At 44.3% G+C, this 18,707-nt stretch overlaps 1 protein-coding gene across 1 annotated transcript in view; it reads right to left on the bottom strand.

Moving 5' to 3' along the window:
- Positions 1 to 4,266: 4,266 nt before the first annotated feature.
- LOC146186007 (cytochrome P450 3A24-like) overlaps positions 4,267 to 18,707 on the bottom strand; it is a 30,120-nt gene continuing 15,679 nt past the window's right edge. Inside the window, exons 6-14 of the mRNA XM_084605610.1 lie at positions 18,060 to 18,148; positions 17,134 to 17,279; positions 14,524 to 14,642; positions 14,164 to 14,305; positions 13,036 to 13,196; positions 11,394 to 11,485; positions 9,691 to 9,834; positions 8,443 to 8,605; positions 4,267 to 4,421 (exon numbers count right to left, since the gene is read on the bottom strand). Coding sequence (XP_084461736.1) covers positions 4,335 to 4,421; positions 8,443 to 8,605; positions 9,691 to 9,834; positions 11,394 to 11,485; positions 13,036 to 13,196; positions 14,164 to 14,305; positions 14,524 to 14,642; positions 17,134 to 17,279; positions 18,060 to 18,148 — 1,143 coding nt within the window. The 3' untranslated portion in view covers positions 4,267 to 4,334. The remainder of the gene's footprint in view (positions 4,422 to 8,442; positions 8,606 to 9,690; positions 9,835 to 11,393; positions 11,486 to 13,035; positions 13,197 to 14,163; positions 14,306 to 14,523; positions 14,643 to 17,133; positions 17,280 to 18,059; positions 18,149 to 18,707) is intronic.

The following is an 18,707-nucleotide window of genomic DNA, read 5'->3' as shown; positions in this document are numbered from 1 at the left end:
AGATGAGACGCCACACGTTTTTCCTGCAGGATCCCTTGTTTGGCTTTGGGTTCCCGGCACCCCACCGGGACTGTCATCAAAATTTCGAACCGAGTATCACGGCCCCTACCGCATTATCCGTCAAACCTCCCCTGTGAATTACATCGTGGAGCCACTCACTACCTCTTCGGACATGCGTCATCGCGGCCGCGAAACTGTGCACGTGAGCCGCCTTAAAACGTACTACGATCCGCTCCTCTTGCCCTCACCATAGGTCGCCAGGATGGCTCCACCTCGCCCCGGGGGAAATTATAGTGAACTACACGAGGATATACGAAGACAAGGATGAAGTAGGCGAGAATACCACGAAGACGAGGATAAGGACGACAAAGTGCCGCTGCGCTGCTCGAGCTCGCTTGTGGAAGGCCTAGACTGGCTGTGCTCTTGTGTGGTTCTTTGTGCAACTTGGAGAGGGCTATTATCCCTGTTAAAGGACAGAAACACCCCCTTTCAATACATACATACATGCATACCTACATACATACATACATACGTACATACGTACATACATACATACATACATACATACATACATACATACATACATACATACATACATACATACATACATACATACATACATACATACATACATACATACATACATACATACATACATACATACATACATACATACATACATACATACATACATACATACATACATACATACATACATACATACATACATGGATACGTGGAATAGGAAGACTGCTGAGGACATGTCTTTTTCGCACTGTTTCTGGTCCCACTTGCGCAGGCTATGAGTCAGTTCACCTCAGGACCTATCACAAATAACTCACCACTATAATTAATAATAGACGCTTCGTGTGATACGTTAAGCGTAGTGCGAGCTAGGTAAAAGAAAGACACCGGTTGTTGGTAGAATTACTAGCGTTCGGCTGGTTGTACGTAATACCTGTTCGGAATGTGTAAAGGCCATGTAAATGTTTATTTTTTTTACTAATTTCGATGTAGTGAATTGCCACATTCTATTGAAACATTGCTTCTTGGTTTTTGTGCCACATTTTGTGGTCCTGCCTCTCTAATACCGCCTGCCGGTGTTATGTTCAGCCGTGCTAATATGCAAAATGGAGTATTGAATGTGGTAAAAAAATAAGGATTTAAATAAATATGCCCAAAGGTAAACCATCACGGTTTGATGATTTCATCCCTTAAGTTTCTTCCCATCTGAGAGCAAATGACGCCTACCCTGACAACCTTAGAATTAGCGTGTACGCGACCTGTAAGCTAGTTTCGAATATTTGACGGGTATGTGCCAGGCTTGCTACATGAAAAACTACTGAATCTTTTGAAAATGTTTTCTGTTTATACTTTCATGAGGCAGAATTATTTTTTATGGTGCTAACGAACGCCTGACATGAACACAGATGGTGTAGTAAAAAATGTAAGGCGGCCGTACTAACGCTTTGACAGTATGTTTCACTGATTATTCTAACTCATGCACATCGTTGCTGCAGGGATGGACATCAAGAATATGCATTTCTAAAAGAAGGAACCTCCTCGGTCCACTAGTGTGTGTGCGGATAGCTACCGAGGAAGAAGGCACAACGTAAAGTGGATGCCGCTCGGGATTCTGTGTACTTACAAACTTTTTGGTGGGATCCAGGTCGCCCACAATGCCATGAAGAATGATGAAGGCACCATTTAGCATGTAGCTGAAACTCAGGTAGTGCAGCATTTGGAAAGGGCCAAAGAAGTAACTCCCAAAGTTTAGCATCAGCAGAATATTAAAGGATATCGCCTGTGAAGGGTGAAGAAATATGAAGTTAGACTCACTAATGTGTTCTCCTTACTTAGGCATCTTGGTCAATACGATCAAAAAAAGATTTTTGGTGCTCTCGTAACTCCAAAAAGAATTTCGGTATTTAATGCATGTAGCTTTTGCCTGGGTTACATTTTGGACCACAAGCGATTATAATATATGTACAGAGTAATATTTAGCGGGGAAAAATGAACTTGATCAAAATTCCTACGAAGTTTAAAGATGAAAGGAGTGCTTGTAAAGTATATTTGTCTAGTGAGCGCTGAACAGATACAATTCGCACGTAAGAAACAGGATTCGTACAAGCAAACCGCTGCGGATTGATAAGCGGCCAAGAATTACGCGGGACGAATACTCACGGTGGTAGCTGCGGCAGACATACCCCTCTTCGTCTTAAAATATCCTCTCGAATCGGTACCCTGGTGAAAATTAAGGGACATAGTTAAGGCCACTGTCAACAGAAGAAATGGCGATTCCTTCTGTTGTCACAAATGTAGGCCGTAAAGACCACATAGGTACATTTCTATAGTGTTGGGTAAGAATATCAAGTGGAACTCCTCTGGCATAATTTTTGAGAAATCAATAAGCGCCTAAAATAGTGCATGGCCAGGAGCTTTGAGATGCCGTTCAGCCTAATAGCCTTATTGCACAGGTAAATTCAACAACTAATATTATGACTTTGTGCGCTTTAACGACCTACATAAACTCAGGCTATGAGGAACGTTTTAGTGGAGGGATTCAGCTAGGTTATTTCGAGCACCTGGAGCTTTTTGATGTGGACTGATGTAGCACAGTTCACGGGCAACATCTATTAAGCCTCCATCAAAATGCGGCCGCCGTGGCCGGGATCAAACCCGAGTTCCACAAGGTACGTGCGCATGGGATCAAGAGGTTGGTATAAGAATCGTTACCTGGACAACATGTGTTATTCTGGTGTGTAAAAAAACTGTCAGGGTACTTGAAAAACTAGGCGACGGAACATCTGACGCTAGGCTTCGTGTATATGGGCAGAAAATTTAGGTTTTAGCTGTGAGGGTAACTAGTGCGCGATGTTCAAAGAATGGTATTTAGCTATACTATCACTTGGCAACTTGGACAGGGAGCTATAAAGGCAAGCGAAGGGTTGCTACGTCACCGGGGAAATTACACTGGCATGCCATCAATTGCTCAGGAAGCGAAATAATTACGGATGAAATAGTACACTGCGTCTTCGTTTGTTAGCTATTACACCAGTTTATGCACGTCGTTACAGCAAGTTTCAAGGAATCAAAATACTTGCCTTTCCCATTGCTGCAATGGAGGTGTTCCCTACTTCGTTTACTTCGTTCTCCTTCTTTTGTGCTCAGTCGACTTTGCTGTTGTGGCACTTACAAGGGCGATTGGCCACAAATGTATGCATCAGAAATACGAAGTATAGGGCGATTTTATAGATACATACACACATACTGTATATATATATATATATATATATATATATATATATATATATATATATATATATATATATATATATATATATATATATATATATATATTGTATTGAACCATGGCATCCGCACCGCGGGCAGATGACCAAGGTTGTGGCGAAGTGTCGCCACGTTTTGGGCACAGTGGCAAAGTGGCAATTTGAGAAGAACGACGACAAATCTTGTAAGCTTGTAAGGCAATGCAAAAAACGGATCGGGGCTGCGAGCGCGATTGGAGAGCAGAGCCGTGCCGCCGGCCATCATGACTTCTCACACTGCTACTGTAACACTGCTTTACGTTGATGCTCTGGAAAAAAAGCAAGGCAGAAAGCAAAGCCTAGCACCTGCGCTTTCGACGTAGATCCGGAGTTTTTTTTGCTCCACACTTTCATCTTCAAATACCACTCAGCTCACACAGATACGCGTAGCCGTTATGCTTAACCCTATCAATTCTCTTCTTGATATGAAACCACGCGCTCAATTTCTTCGACATTGGCTTTATATTCCGCGAGTAATATGATATTTTTGTTCAATTTAAGTTTTGGGACGAGGGAGGTGCAGTTCCTGTCTCTCTCAGTTGACACGTACCCTCATCTGATGTACAGACTTTCTCAAAAGTGGAGAACCCAGAGGGTATGCCTCTGAGCCGTGTAGAGGCGCTTATTTAGCATTAGTGGATTCCCTTCACATTATAGAGGGTAAGACAAAAATGTGACTGTCAAAAGATGAATTACTTATAAATGCTTTGGGTATTCGACATGCACTGAAATCAAAACTGACTAGCGCTTTGCTTCACAAACATAACGAAATACGGTCGCATTCGCTGAGGTTAGAGAGTTAACCTCTTTGTGAGTATCAGGACGACACATTCATTTGCGCATTCTGCAGCTCAACGTTTTTAAAAAGAATGTACATTGCACGAGTGTTTCTTTACGCGAAAGCTTTTATTTACGCAGTACATCTGTTTAGCTGCTTACGGTGGAGTGCAAATCTACTGCATCGTCAAATCAGTTTTGGTTTTGTTTTCGCAAGGCCTTCTACAGTCATTTCTGGTCAGGCCTTTTGCGTATTCCAACGGTGATGTCTTCTGCGGTCAGAACACCTAGACCTTTCTTGATTTTCAATGGTACCTGGAAGAAATAAATCAAAAAGTTTATTGCTCTGGCGCGTTTAAACTGACGTGATGTGTTAGCGGATGTTCTCGCTATACATAGCCTTCTACATTTTCTATGTCCGTTTATTCGTTCTGGGCCTTTAAGGGTATGACGCCACAGTTTAGGCTACTATACGACATATAAGGGCCGGTTTCAACCAAGACGTATGAACGTGCCTGCGTGGCCCATGGGTATCATGCCTGACTCGGCGTCCAAAAGCCGTGGAAGGTTGACTCTTATTATGTTTTCCGACCTTAAACGAGAGACCCGAGTTGTAAGCTGTTCCCAGCTTTCTGGTATATTACGGTCTCAATTAGTGGCTCAAGCCATGAATGAATCAATGCTCGGCCATGTCAGCTACCACCTGCCAGCGCCATGACCGCGACTTTTCGTTCATAACGCTGACACTGACGTTGGACTTTCAGCGTAGCGTCCTATTTTACGCTACCGCTTACGAGGCCGGTTTGATAGCGCCGCGCGTGAATAACGAGGCGTTCACAGCGTTGAAGGGAATTTCTGCAATAAGGCTCTCGCCCCTCAAGGCCATAACCTAAAGCGCTTTGGATGGTTCTGAGTGTAGATCAGTGCCTGAGATTCTGACGATGTGATGCCAGGGCCTCATTGAGGGGAAGCGCATCATTCATTCATTCATTCATTCATTCATTCATTCATTCATTCATTCATTCATTCATTCATTCATTCATTCATTCATTCATTCATTCATTCATTCATTCATTCATTCATTCATTCATTCATTCATTCATTCATTCATTGTGGCGAGTACTTATTTTAGCCACTCGACGCGTAGCGGCGATGACAGCTTGGACCTCCCACCCATCCACTCTGGCTGCCTATGTTCGGTGGAAAAGTCGATTTGACAGCGATGCGAGACACACGCACGGTGCGGCATCAAGGAGCAGCACCAATACTGGACGGACTTTTTTCTGCAATGACGCTTTCCACATGCACAAATGTCGATGCATATATCATGTTTGCGTAGTTTGGACAATTATTGGTATGGTGAAGGCAGGTCACTTTATGGCACTCCGCCTCAAATTCTGTCTGCAGGAGCGCTGGAGAATGATATTTTCTCCTAGTGGGGCCCCTTGCCGCGACTGCAGCGACACACAAAGCTGTCATTCCTCGTCAGTGCCTTATTATATATGCTCTCCTTGCCGTAGCTAAATACATAAAATACAAGGCTCAAGACGGCGGAGCAGTGCTTTAATCTGAGGTTGCAGTGATATGAAATGCTCCAGTTGGTCCTCTACATCCCCATAGCCATGTCAGCGGGGTACCAGAAATTGCTTTTGACGATAGTTTAGTAAACGGCTCTTTGTCACGCGAGGCGACCTGCCACTGTAGTCGCCTTCTGTGCCATCTCCATAGCTGCTCGAGCAGGCGATGCGTATTTTTATATTAGGAATGAGTTATTGGACAGCAAGAAGTGACACTTAGCTCCGGAATTAGGCACTTAACAAAGTAAAACTGGCGTACTGGAATACTTAAGAATTTTTGCTCACACAGAGTGCCATATTGCAGTGCGTGTAGAATGCCAGCAGAACCGGCAGACAGCATAGCACCCTGAATAACGTGCTGCCACTAGCGGCTCAAATTAGCAGCCACTCTCTTACTGCAGCGTGGAAACGTTAGCGAAGCACTATTCTTCCTCACGCTGCGCCCTTGAACGTGAGGGTCTGTATTCTTTGCACTTGGAGCCCATAAACTGGAATGGGTAATGTAGGAGGCTACGGCATGGGGGCATTGTGCTCCTGGAGCGACACGAAGCACGCGGCCGCTGCTGCCGTTCTGCTGGCTATACAAACCACCTGTGGGTTACGGCGAGATGAGGGAGATAGCAGTTATACTGCTGGCCCCCTGCGAAGGGAACACTTATGTTAACTGCTGCAAATCACGTTCCCTTCTTTTCTGCCTGTGTCAGTCTGGCATACCCATTGGGCCACGTCCCGGTGACGTATTAAGATTTGTTTCGATGTGGGACCGTTCACGGGAAGCGAACGGGGAGACCACCACCGACTTGGGCAGCAGGAGGTGCGTACGTTTTCTCTCCGGGTTCCCCGGCCTTTGCCCATGAACCACGGGTTGTCGGGAGGGCCTGATTTGGTGCATTATCCGTCACCGCCTGATAGTGCCGGTGGCGGCGCGTTCATCCATCGACGTGAGACCTGTGTCGTCGAGATGTGCTCCGCGCAACCTTATCCTCCGTCGTGTGTGTCATGCATCTGCTTTAATCCTTCGCTTGGCCGTGTGGCCTGTAAGCGCCCCTAGCTTCACCGTGAGCGCGTGTGTACTGGTTCGGATCAGGCACCGGGCGTCATGACTCCGAACTATGAGGTTGCGGTTGTAGGGAAGTTTGGGCGTTAGTGCAATGTTTGTAATGCGGATTTTCACATTATAAACGCTCGTGCTTATAACTTGTGCTCTTGCTTAAATCAGCGTGAAAGCCCAGACGCGCAGTGCATGCGGGCTCTGCCCTGGGCTTGCTCTGGCCGGAAACCGCGGTATGTGGATGAGGAGCCATACATCTGTTAAGAAAAAATAATTTTAAAGTAACACATATGCTATATAACATTGAAGCCGGTGTTTCACGGTCACGTGGGGGCTGAGCGCACGGCTTTGGTTGTCTGTTATCGCGATCAAAACGTTAGCTATAAATTGTTAATTTTAAATTCTTTCGATGCAGTCCCGAGTTTTAAGCGCTCCAAGTGTCTTGATTTATTAAAGCCGATAATTGGGCAAGTTTGTATGCCATTGACTATTAGGCAGCGCACCAGAAAACACATTTCGTATTTATTTTGATGCGCTTCTGAATAAAATGTTGTAAGTTCAGCGCTTGTCCCCCTTCCTGTCTACATGCTTCCTGGTGCGCTGCCTTATAATAAGTGCCTTGATTCGGCAGAAAACACACACGTAATGTATTCATCACCAGCTACTATATAAGCTTCCCGCAACATTTTGATTGAGATAGTAGTTGACCAGTCAATTTAATTTATGATGAAAGAAAATTGTTTTTTTTTTATTTGAAGTCTCCCTGGTCGTCGGAGGCCACTTTCACGAGAACAGTGTCAAATGAAGGATACACATTATTACGCACATCTGTTACAATGGCAGACTGTGCTGCCGCCCTAGTATCCGCCACAGGTTCTATTGCACGTGCCTAAACTTAGCGACAGAAACACAAGGTTATCGTTCTACACCATGCTGGTTTCATTTGCCAAGCACTGCTTTCTAATCAATCTATCAACCAACCGCACTACCAACTATCCTCAGTCAATCAACCAACACTACCTCTATCACACACACTACACACACATTTTAAATCCACGGTGTACATTACGTTTCCCACAAGTTTTTAAGACACATCCGATCAGAGAGTTACGGTGGCCGCTGGATGCGGCGTCACGTGTTTACGGTGGTGCATTCCTGACTTGTCCTTCAACGCTGCCTCAAACTGGAGTAGGGCGACGGATTTTAGGCACAGCGTGTCCTGTGCGCTTAGCGTGAAACGGTGATGGCTTAGTTATCTAGTACAGTGACCAGTGAAATTCACCTGTTCGTGTTGCGTGGAATAGGAAACCACTAATAGTGATACTCGATCATTATGTTTTCTTTAAATGTCGTGTTTGCACAAACAACGGTTAAGCGGCTAAGAGGCTGAGCGGGAGCTTTTATCTAAGACACTAAAGTAAGCGCACTCTCCTATTCCTTCTTTGCAGTCGCTTTCTGTTGGTTTCAATTTCATATAGTCATGACAGGACACTCTTTTCCCAGAACTTGTCTGTTCTATTCATACCATCACAAGCCTTAAGTGAAGCACCGCTTCGCCTTTGTATAACTGGCACCACCGATCTGCGGCGTGATTTTCGATGGACTGTTTCTGTCTTAAATCTGCAAACACACGTACAGGATAGACGTTCCGACAAAAGGGCTGTTCTTTCCTGAACAAGTTTTCTTTTCCTCCTCTTGCTCCTCTTACCTGTGTTTTCTTTGTGCGCACAAACTGAACGTTGTGCAAGGAGTAAAGCAGGCAGAGCTTGATGGACTGCAGAGCCAGGCGCATTCCGATGCAATTCCTCGGTCCAGCACCAAAAGGAAGGTATGTGTACGGCCGGATCGACTCTACGTTCTCAGCGCTGAACCTGAAGAGCAAATGCGAAAAACCGGCAGTTGGGGGAGTCAGCTTTTCATTGCAGAGTGCTGCGCGTTAATACTTATCTGTTTTCTTTTATTGATGAGATTTTGACTCAGTACATGAATTAAGGAGGAACAGGTAAAAGGCGTATGAAAACGCCTGGCAGATGCCTGTCCTCCCTGAGGCCTGAGGCAAAAGAGGGTAACATTGACGCTCGCCACGCACACAAAGTCTCTTTCCGCCGCACTTTTTTTCTATGGCCTACTTCTGTGTCTGTTGGTTACTTGCCCTCTTCATTCCACGCTGCGCGGCAAGCAGCAGTGCAGCCAACCTTGAAACTCGCGCATCAAGAGTGCAACGTTTAACCCACAGTGCAAGTGAGTAAAATGTCGCGGCAAAGAAAGTAATGGTCATAAAATAAATATCAGGCATTTGTGTTCTTTTTACTCAATGATACAAAGATGTGACATACAAAACCAGAAAGTTCAGCGATTCCAGACTTTAGTTTTTGCCTATACGTTAGGCTTGAGGCTATCAGTCAGGGTCACAAAAGTTTTCATACCCTAATATTTCCTATAGATACTTATGTTACTGATGGACATGAGCGCTGTTCTCTTCTAAAACTCAGCTTTATTACTTACAGTGAACAGTAGAATAAAAACTGCAAAATTAGATAGAGCGAGCATTAGCCATAGTAGTGTTAGCAGTGAACCTCTTGTATTCATCATGACATTCTTTATCCCGAACTTCCATCGATACGCCACATGAATATAAAAAGATCGAGATAAAAGAACCTAGAAGCCAGTCAAGCTGGCTAAGAGTAGCTTTTTCCTTTTGTCACCTTGTATCTATTTATTTGGGGAAATAAATTAAATCGAACCATATAGAATATAACTTGTCACACGCTGAATTTATCTGAACTGCAGAGTTCTCAACGGCATTGTCCCTTTACTAAAGTGCTATGTTAGAGGTTTCTGTAATCCGGCCAGTTGGTGCCGTATTCTTCAGTTTTCATTAAAAATTACACAATAACATCTGACCACGGCTCATTCAGCTCAATATAAATGGCGGAATAATTTGATTGGTGTCTACCTCTCCGGCTTGAAACTGTCAGGATCAGGGTACAGCTCAGGATCCCGATGTATTGCGTAGACCGGAATCACAACTGAGCATTCTTTCGGAAGCTTGACGCCGGCGTCACCAAGAACATAGTCATCGTAGCCGCATCGCTCCAGCCTGATGGATACAAGAAATAGAAATCAACAGTTGACCACAGCAAATCAACTGTTGACCACAACACAACCGTTAAGACATTGTACATGAGGAAGAAAATTTAGTAGTGACAGAATTTTGGATAGTTTGAAACCGTGAATAGGTTACACCACATAGATATCAGATTAAGGTAATGTAAGCAGTAGAAGAAGATAATAAAATAAAAATATGTGGAACGTAAAACATTTCAGCATGACGTTTGAGTGCATTCATTTTAAGAGGTGAGCTAACAAGGGTGTCAGATTTGTCAGTGAGGCAAAAGCCCTGCTAGTGTCTACCTAGATATGCAGCGCAAGACCCTGCTACGAACACTTGGGCAAAGGACTGCTCATTTAGTTGTCAGCGCAAGTCAGCGCGCCGCGTTTGATTCATCCGGCGGGGAAGACCTTAGTACATTCCAGACGTATACGCCACACCTCACCAGTGACGACCGGCGTCTCGAAGGGAGGGAGAGAGGTCATTATTACTGCAAAAGTTAGGCGTATGTACGCGCCTGTCTTGGCGCGCTGTAACAGACACGCGGAGATCCCTATAAATTGAGGTCGCGTTTGCATCGCTTCGTGAAGCTATCGAGTGTTGCAGTGATTCGTCAAGTGCGACTGTTCGGTTCCTGGGGTCTACCCGCTGTTCGGCAAGGCCATTGATATGCGAGGTATAGCGGCAGTAGCGGCGCCAGCCCTTAGGATGGTCACATCGTGAATTTTCAGACATCGGTCTGAGACAGTGCCCGGTGAATAATTTGATGTTTATTTGTTCTGACTCTCTCGTGCATTCTGTGTTGCGAAGGCCTGTTTTATTGCAAGCCTTTTTAGTTGCATGCTTAGCATTGCCTTTCTGTGAACCTCATGTCTGTGTATTTTAAGTGTTAGTGTGAATTACTCTGTGTGGTCTCTTGCTTTATAAAGTTTGTTTTGTGTGTTAATGCTGATTTTAATATTTACTCTGTCTTGAACCAGCGAAAGCTGGGCACAAACGGCCACCCGTTTCTGTCACTGCAGGTAGCTGAATTCCGATTGAGCTTGCGACGCAAGTCGAGGGAATCTCATTTGAGACCGGAGCAGCTACCCCCACACACTCTAAGGGTGTCTGGGAGTGTGCGCACCAATAGTGGTGCATCGTTAATAAATATAATTATTACCAGGTGACAGTGAAATTTGGACAAGTGTTGGAATCCTATAACGCCTACATGTTCTCTATTCTCCACTACGCTGGCTTGGTAACGGTTCAAAAGAAAAATGGGGTGGATATAAGTTCCATGCCCAAGACAAGAAGCGACGTTTACCTCGAGATTAAAGTATCTGAGAAAGTCTCACAGACTTTTCTGTGCCCTAGCTTCTGTCTGTGTTGAGATTCATCTCGATAACTATTCCTTTAGCGCAAATCTTCTGCACTTTCGAAGGTTCCCTATAATTGCATGGCGTACAAAAATTATATTCCTCACTGAACTTTCCAATGTAGGACTGAGGATACTGTGGATATGTATTCATGCTTTATAATAAAAAATTGGAGATTTTCCCACTTACCTAGTCGCTGGGGGATACAACCGAAGCGTTTCTGATACCACGCAATTCATGTATTTCAACCTAGATATGACGTCCAAGCTTGGCTCTGCACCCTTCGGAAATAAAGCGAAATAACACATTGAAAAAGAAATCACCCTCGCCTACCCCGGAATTAACTAAATTTTCCTTTTAAATGCTGCTGCAAACAATGACCGGTGTACCCGTTGGGGATACACTTCTGACAGTTATTACTGTTTCAATTTCAGATCTTGACGCCAACAAAAAAGTCAATGACACAGCATGACTATAGCGAATCAAGAAAGTCGCTTATTAATTTTTTATTTTTGTATGATTTGGCACTAATGTAATCAAGGGTCGTTGTCGAACCTCCAAAAAGGCACTATTAGATGAAAACCTAAAGAGGACTGCGACCTAAAAAAGTATGGGGGACTTAAGCTATGCCTTTGAAGGTGTAGGCTACCGTCCGACATATAGAGCCCCGCTTTAACCAGGTTGTATGAACGTGTAAGGTGATGCGTCTGGTTTACAATACAAGGATTATGGCAGGCTGACTTTGATATCCTCCTCCCATATGAAAGGAGCGACCCGAGTCGGGAGCTCCTGCGAAACGTAACATTAGCAAACCTACACTCAGTCAGTGGACGGCTATGTCAGCTACCAGCTACCACCTGCCAAAGTGATGGTCGTAGTTTTTCGCTTGCAACGTCAATGTTGAGGCTGAGAAAGCCGACGTCAAATGTTCTGGTGAACGGGGCCTTAAACGCTATTGCGTTGACACGTATAGGTATAGCTACATTTCTACAACACACCTATCTTTCGTTTTTAATGTTTATAAGTAATGATTCTTCGGAACAGGAATTTTGAGCATAGTGGTGCAGTGCGGGTGCCCATGGGCTTGCGAGCCCCGCACTCATCTGTGAATAATAAATTTTTTTATGATCGTGACGATATTGAATATTGAACCGGACTATTACATCCCGAGTGCCGGCGCGCATATCTCAAATAAGAAATGAACCTCTGTTCTGGCAGGCGTAAACCTCTACCGGTACAAAATTATCCCTCAAGATGCCTTTTTCCTGAGGCTCTAGGTTGAGCCAAATGAAGCACAAAGCGCTTATCGAACATTCCTAATTCTGCTCGTCTTGAGTGCAATGCTGCTAAGATAATACCCAGGTGAATTTTACAAAAAAAATTGCATACATTTAACCCGACTTACACCCGGTTTAACGAGCGCACGTAAGCACCTACCGCGCCGGTTAAGTGGTAAAGACGCCAGCCTCGTTAAGAAAATGTATTTATCTTACGATGACGAGGTGAGGCTCCGCGAAGATATCAAGGGCATTCGCCGACACAAGGAAAGCTCACGACTTAATTGTAGCCGGGATAGTAAGTATCCTGCTTAAAAACAAACCGAATAAAAAAATACGCGCAGTCAGGCAGGGTTGTCTTTGAAACCTGGCCTGGATGTGTAGTTTATGGTTCAAGATAAAAGTAAAGAAATTAGAAATTAAAGTCATTTTAAGCAAACTGTAACTCCGTCCACTTAAACCAGACCTCAGTAGCCTATCTAGCGTCACAGAAGCAAAACAAGCTCACTCCTTCATCAGCCTTTAGTCACGCATAGACAGAAGAGGGCACTTGCATGTGTGGCCAAACAGTCGTCCACTTCCTTTCGGAGCTTCTCCTGCGCTTCTGGGTGAAGGGCGAGCAGGTAAGCAGCGAATGCCAGCGTCGATGAAGTGGTCTCTAGGCCAGCAATGAAGAACAGGACGCACTGCGCCAGCGCCTCTCGTTCCGTCAGACCTTGTATACACGAGTAAGTAGCGAACAGCGCGAAACATTAGCACGTGTTTGTTGTACAGGGCGTGATGCGTACAACTATTAAAACTGAAAGCAAAATAATTCCTTCCAAATCGACAGGGGAGGTACACGGTCTTAATTATTTGGCGATGCACTCTGCCCAGTATGCTGTGAAGTCTTTGTATTCAGAGAGGAAGGTCTCAAAGCTTCCGTTTAGCCAGTTCGCTGCAAGTAGTAGGGCTGGCAACCGCGCTGATGGCTCGAGGGGCGTGATCCATGCGCACCTATAATGCGCATTCACAACCTCTTCAACGGCCGTGGCCCCGCTAAGTGGAAAGGAGGAATTCCTGCCGGAAGTGCCCGTAATTGATTTTAGCGCTGAGGTTTCTCTCTCCGGTTTTCGGCTGGTGTTCGGTAGCCGACGAATTTCGATGATTTCTGTACGCGCAACTGGTACTGAGAGTGCCACATTGCAATGGAGATCGCTTCTGAAAACATTGCCGTTCGGCAATGATTCAGCGTCCAACTCTCAAACAAATTTCGCGCAAGCCAGAAGATCATCGGTAAGGGCCAGATGCGGTTCTGGCGGCGGTGTCTTCTTCATTTTAACACCAAACGAGCTTTGGTTTCCAATGTGCAAGTTATAAACGATCTCATCTTCAATTTGGCGTAGTTAAAGAATTATGAATTATTAGCACGGACGCGAAAGCAAGAATTTCAGCTTCAACCGTACAAATGCCGCCAGCCTACCGTTCACGGCCTCCCGATCAGTGGAGGCGCCTCAAGTAGCCGTTTTTGTCCCCGAACCAAACGTAGCCGGGAGTTTCATGACCATTAGAGTATTGAAAAAATCTGCCAATTTATGGCTGATCGACTGCATTCGTGACACCGGGGCCTATCTACAGGAAATGCCTCTTCATTTGGACAAAAGTGAATTTTATGAATTCGCCGAAATAAAAACCTTGTGTACGTTTTGTGGAAGTAGAAGTCTCTAGCTTTGCCTCCGAGCCGACATCGAACAGCTTGCTTTCCGATTCGGTTGAAATCTCAGCGCTCGCAGAGAGATTGCCGTCCTGGGCGTCCATCATGAGCTGGAGGAAATCTTCCTGGCGCTGAAAAAAATAAAATAAAGGGCCATATATTATCTCATGCGCCCATGAATGCCATCTCTTGGTTTTAGCACCTAAATAAGAGGCAACAATGGGCATTGCGGTCGTTATTTAACAATGCGTTGCCTTTCATATGACGTTTAACTACAAACTAATAAAGTAATCAAAATAAGAGTTTGCATGAATGCAGAAATCGAATACGAAAAGAGCGGATGTCATACCTGACCTTTCTGGCGCCTCTGGTTGATGATTCGTTTAGAAACACTCCCGAAGTATTCGTATGGGTCAGTGCCCCTCGCTAACCTAAGCCGAAGCGCTTTTGCGAGCCCAGGAAAGAGTACTGAAAAAAGATTGCACACCCTCAGTTCGATACATTGATAACATGCAAGATGCTATGATAGGAACGGGCCAAACCGATAAATTTTTTCACTATATTTTTTCAGGCGATCAAAGAGTACGAGTCTGCCTAAGTTGATTTTTGAAATCAGAATTGAGTGAAGCTTAACAGAACAAAAGAAAAGACGTGGGAAAAACACTTCACCCCCTGCGCTTAGATTGCCGCTACTATACAAGTATGAAAATGAAGCGACTCATTATGTTTCTACCTACTCTAGCTTACATTTTCGCTGCAGGTGTGAATAAAAAGTCTACTGAAGAGAAGTGTGGAGTATGCTGGACGCAGTGCCCCTGTGCGCCAATCATGACTTGACACCAGACGTGCGGGCTTCTTCGTCGAAGAAGCCAAGCAAGCTCGCCAGCTCACCCGCTTGGAAATCAGAAAGCTACAAGGCATGGGTTCTAGGCGCTACAACCTTAGCCACAGGAAAGTGATCTGCAACCCAGGTGACCTTATGTGAGTTTGGAACCCTGTGCACCAAAAAGAATTACCGGAAAAACTGCTACACCGCTATTTCGGATCTTATGAAGTGCTTCGCCGTGTTATCAACGTGGATTATGAAGTTTTTCTTGATGAAACTGGGCCATCGGTCGTCGGCGACCGCGCACTTACAATGTGATGTGATGCGACTTAAGCCGTAATTGTAGCAGGGATGCTGACTTTGAACTGCTTTCGTTTCCTACCTTTAATGTCTCTATATGTTTTTCGTGCTTTTCTATATATGCGCACAATGCCGCAGCGCCCTCCTTTACTTTTCTAACACTTTCTTTATTTTTGCTTCCATCTGCTTTGTATGTACTATGGCTTCTAGACAATGCTCATCGTTGGCAGAGGACTAATGCCACGCATTTGACACAAGCTACCTGCGCTTTGAGCCTCGACTACTATAAGGCGGTCGCGATTGCAAGAGATGTGCTTGAGCTAGCGCTGGGCTTGGCAATTAAACCTCGGCTGCTCTACTGTACCCTCTACATCTGCGACTGTGCTTCGTCTCGTCCGTGAGAATATATTCATGCGTGATACCTTGTTATTCTTTAGGATCATCAGATACACGGCATTCTTCTGTGGTCTTGCGAAATAAGAATTGCTATGCTTTACTTTTTTTTTCTATCGCAGGAAAAAACAAAGTACTTATTTTTGCAATATTAATCATACTTAAAAATTGGGATTTCATCGCTTTCCACCTAAAGCGTAATGCGAAGTTCATTCTCAAAATTGCCGCTACTTGTCTACAATATATTGTTTGAAATTCTTCGAGATGTACAGGTATAATCTTTAGTATCGCTTTCCCAGGGTGAACCTCCTCAGTGCTTGAAATATAGTTTTCCCTCCAAGAACATTGGGGGAACGTTATAATTACTTAAACAAGCTTTGTCCACACCTGCGCAACATTCATTCCAGTAATCTTTGTATGAAGTGCTACATATTCCTTTAAATTTGATAGCAGTTTTCTGAGATGTCAGCATTATATCTGTTTTTCAAAAGGAAAACTTCAGTCCAGAAGCTTCCTTATAGACGGTACCCGCTTACACCCTCGGCCGAAGCAGCTTTGTATCTGTTGTGCCTGTAGTGGTAAACCGCACCAGCTATAAACCCGCACACATCGTCCGAGCAGTGGGAAGCATGATCCGGAAGGTCAGTGCAAGCTCATCGACATGGTTGAGGTGGCAACGACAGACACCATTTTGCCAGGAAAACTTTGTCTAGCTCCGGATTTAAATTTGGATTGAATGAAAACAGTTGTTTTTAATTCAGTCATTCACTGCCGTAAAACATTCGCGGGTCACTTTGGCGATCTGAAGTGTGCAGAGGCGAGATCCTATTGCGGAATTGGGACGTCATTGCGCCTGCGCAGTAGCGGTGGTTCTTACGTGTCGGTTGAGGTTTGTGCACAAGGACACTGCGAATGTACAATGCGTGCGTTGAAGATGTCTCAAAAATGACTAACTAACTAATTATCATTGACCGACTAAATAGTTAACTATTTATATTTGATTACTTAACTAATTATTGTTAACTGATGCGTATAAACCTGCTATTAAATTATTGATTGATTAACTATCAGTGTTGAAACCATCCTAATCTTTCTGAAGACGATTGACAGCTGTCGCGGACGCACGCGCGGACACGCCGGAGAGTCGTGAGCCATAATAGGCTTTAGCCTTAATAATCTAAATCTGAGCTGATGATTTCCTAGTAGCAAACGCTTAGCTGTCTATAATTCTCTGTTGCTTTTGCGCTGTTGTCTGAGTTGTGTACAAATGGATCAGTTTATTGAATTTTCCTTCATTCGATCTTAGGCTGTAGCAGTGCAATTCCTCTGGCGGTAGATAGGTCATCATCAGTCTGTTATCAGCACTGATACCTCTGGATTCGTTCTATCGCAATTGAATTTACGCGCTGAACGCATAGAGCCCAAAAAAACAGAATGTACCTCCGAAAAGCACCTTCCATGACATTTCTGCTGAGAAAGCCTTGTTAGCTTGTGTGACAAACTCGTTCGTAGCATCCGTGTGCGAGTCGACTTTGGTCCCGAACGCACACCTCATTATTACGTCGAGAGAGTAGTGGCCATAGAACCTGCAAGAGTACTACTTAAATGCGGGAACAATTCAAAGCTTCCGTGTCCTGAACGACCAGACGTTCACAGTACTAGAATCTCCGTTGCTGTAATTATAAAAAAGAAAACGATGAATAAAAAAAGGCGCCATGAAACGAAAGAATTGGCAGCTAGGTTAGCGGCCGATGTCAGAGTATAGTTAAAAGAAACGGTTTGTTATCAGCATTACTTAGCGTGTAGAAAACTAAGGCAGTTATGCTGACCTAATCTAACAAGCTAATTTATCTTCATTTCACTGTGTTTAAAATTGGGTTAAAACGTCTCATGGTAGAGAAACACTTCATTTTTTTTTAACAGTTTGGGCGGAATAGTTCGAGGCGCAAATATCATAAATGATTATAGATGAATGTTATCAGTCTTGCAAAACAGAATAACAGAAGTACTACAGAGTTGCAGAGCATATTCTAGGAGCTACGGTCATTTTTGATGGTGCATCAAATCAACTGTGCATGTAAAGGCAGTTTTAAGCACCTCGGTGAGTAAATCACCCCACCTTCAATCCAGATAGCAAGAACGCAAGTAGTGCGATAGCTGACTGCATTTACATTTCAGAGCAGCAGACTAAACTGATAAGATACACATAAAAACAGTTTTGACCTCTCGAATGAGCACTTCCTCTATCTGTAAATCATTTCTTGCGGTTTTATCAAACTCAGCGTCAGCATATGCCATTAAACGTGCTCGTATATTACGGTGCAAAATTACGTTTTTGCTTATGCGGTATCTGAGGGTTCACTTACCGCTTGGCATCGATCTCATCATTTCTTTCAGCTGCTGTTTCGAGATGCTCAGATGTGATCCGTGCACAGTCCTGAATCAAAGCATTAATCTGGAATGAATTGAGCAAGTATTCAAATCAAGGGGAATTTTTTCCAAAGGCGCTCACGCCATTATTTCCCCACAAACGTATTTCAAGCGCTTCCCTGAACTTTGTCGTTGTCCATCGAGCAAGCAGCTGTTGAAATTAAACAATACAAACCTGTTGCTCAGGGAAAGATAGGATTTATGTTAAATTTTTTTAAATTAAGCTCCTCTCCTTATCAAGTGTCAATTATTACCTTATTGCCTTTCTTTATGGGGTGAGTAGAAATCGCGATATTCTCTTAAATGTCGGCGATGGGTGCAGTTTCCATTCTGTGGTAGCACCTCCTCTCGCCCACCTGCGTAACTCTACCTAAGGTCACCTTCTTAAGTACGTGCCTGCGTAGCTCAGGAGTACCACGTCTGACTCGGGATGCAATTGTCTCAAAATGTTAGTTTTTAGTCTCACCCCCCCCCCCCCCCCCCCGCCCCCCTTCTCAAACTTGCACAATTTTGCGGCTTCTGAAAACTTGGCACTATCATGTTGGTTATGTGTCGTCACAGAACTCGCCTACCTGTCAGTTTCC

This window comes from Amblyomma maculatum, chromosome 6, assembly GCF_055883805.1.
Source record: "Amblyomma maculatum isolate TAMU_Amacu chromosome 6, ASM5588380v1, whole genome shotgun sequence".
Lineage (NCBI taxonomy): Eukaryota > Metazoa > Arthropoda > Arachnida > Ixodida > Ixodidae > Amblyomma > Amblyomma maculatum.
The sequence above is the reverse complement of the archived record's forward strand: the minus strand, read 5'-3'. Positions and strand labels throughout refer to the sequence as shown.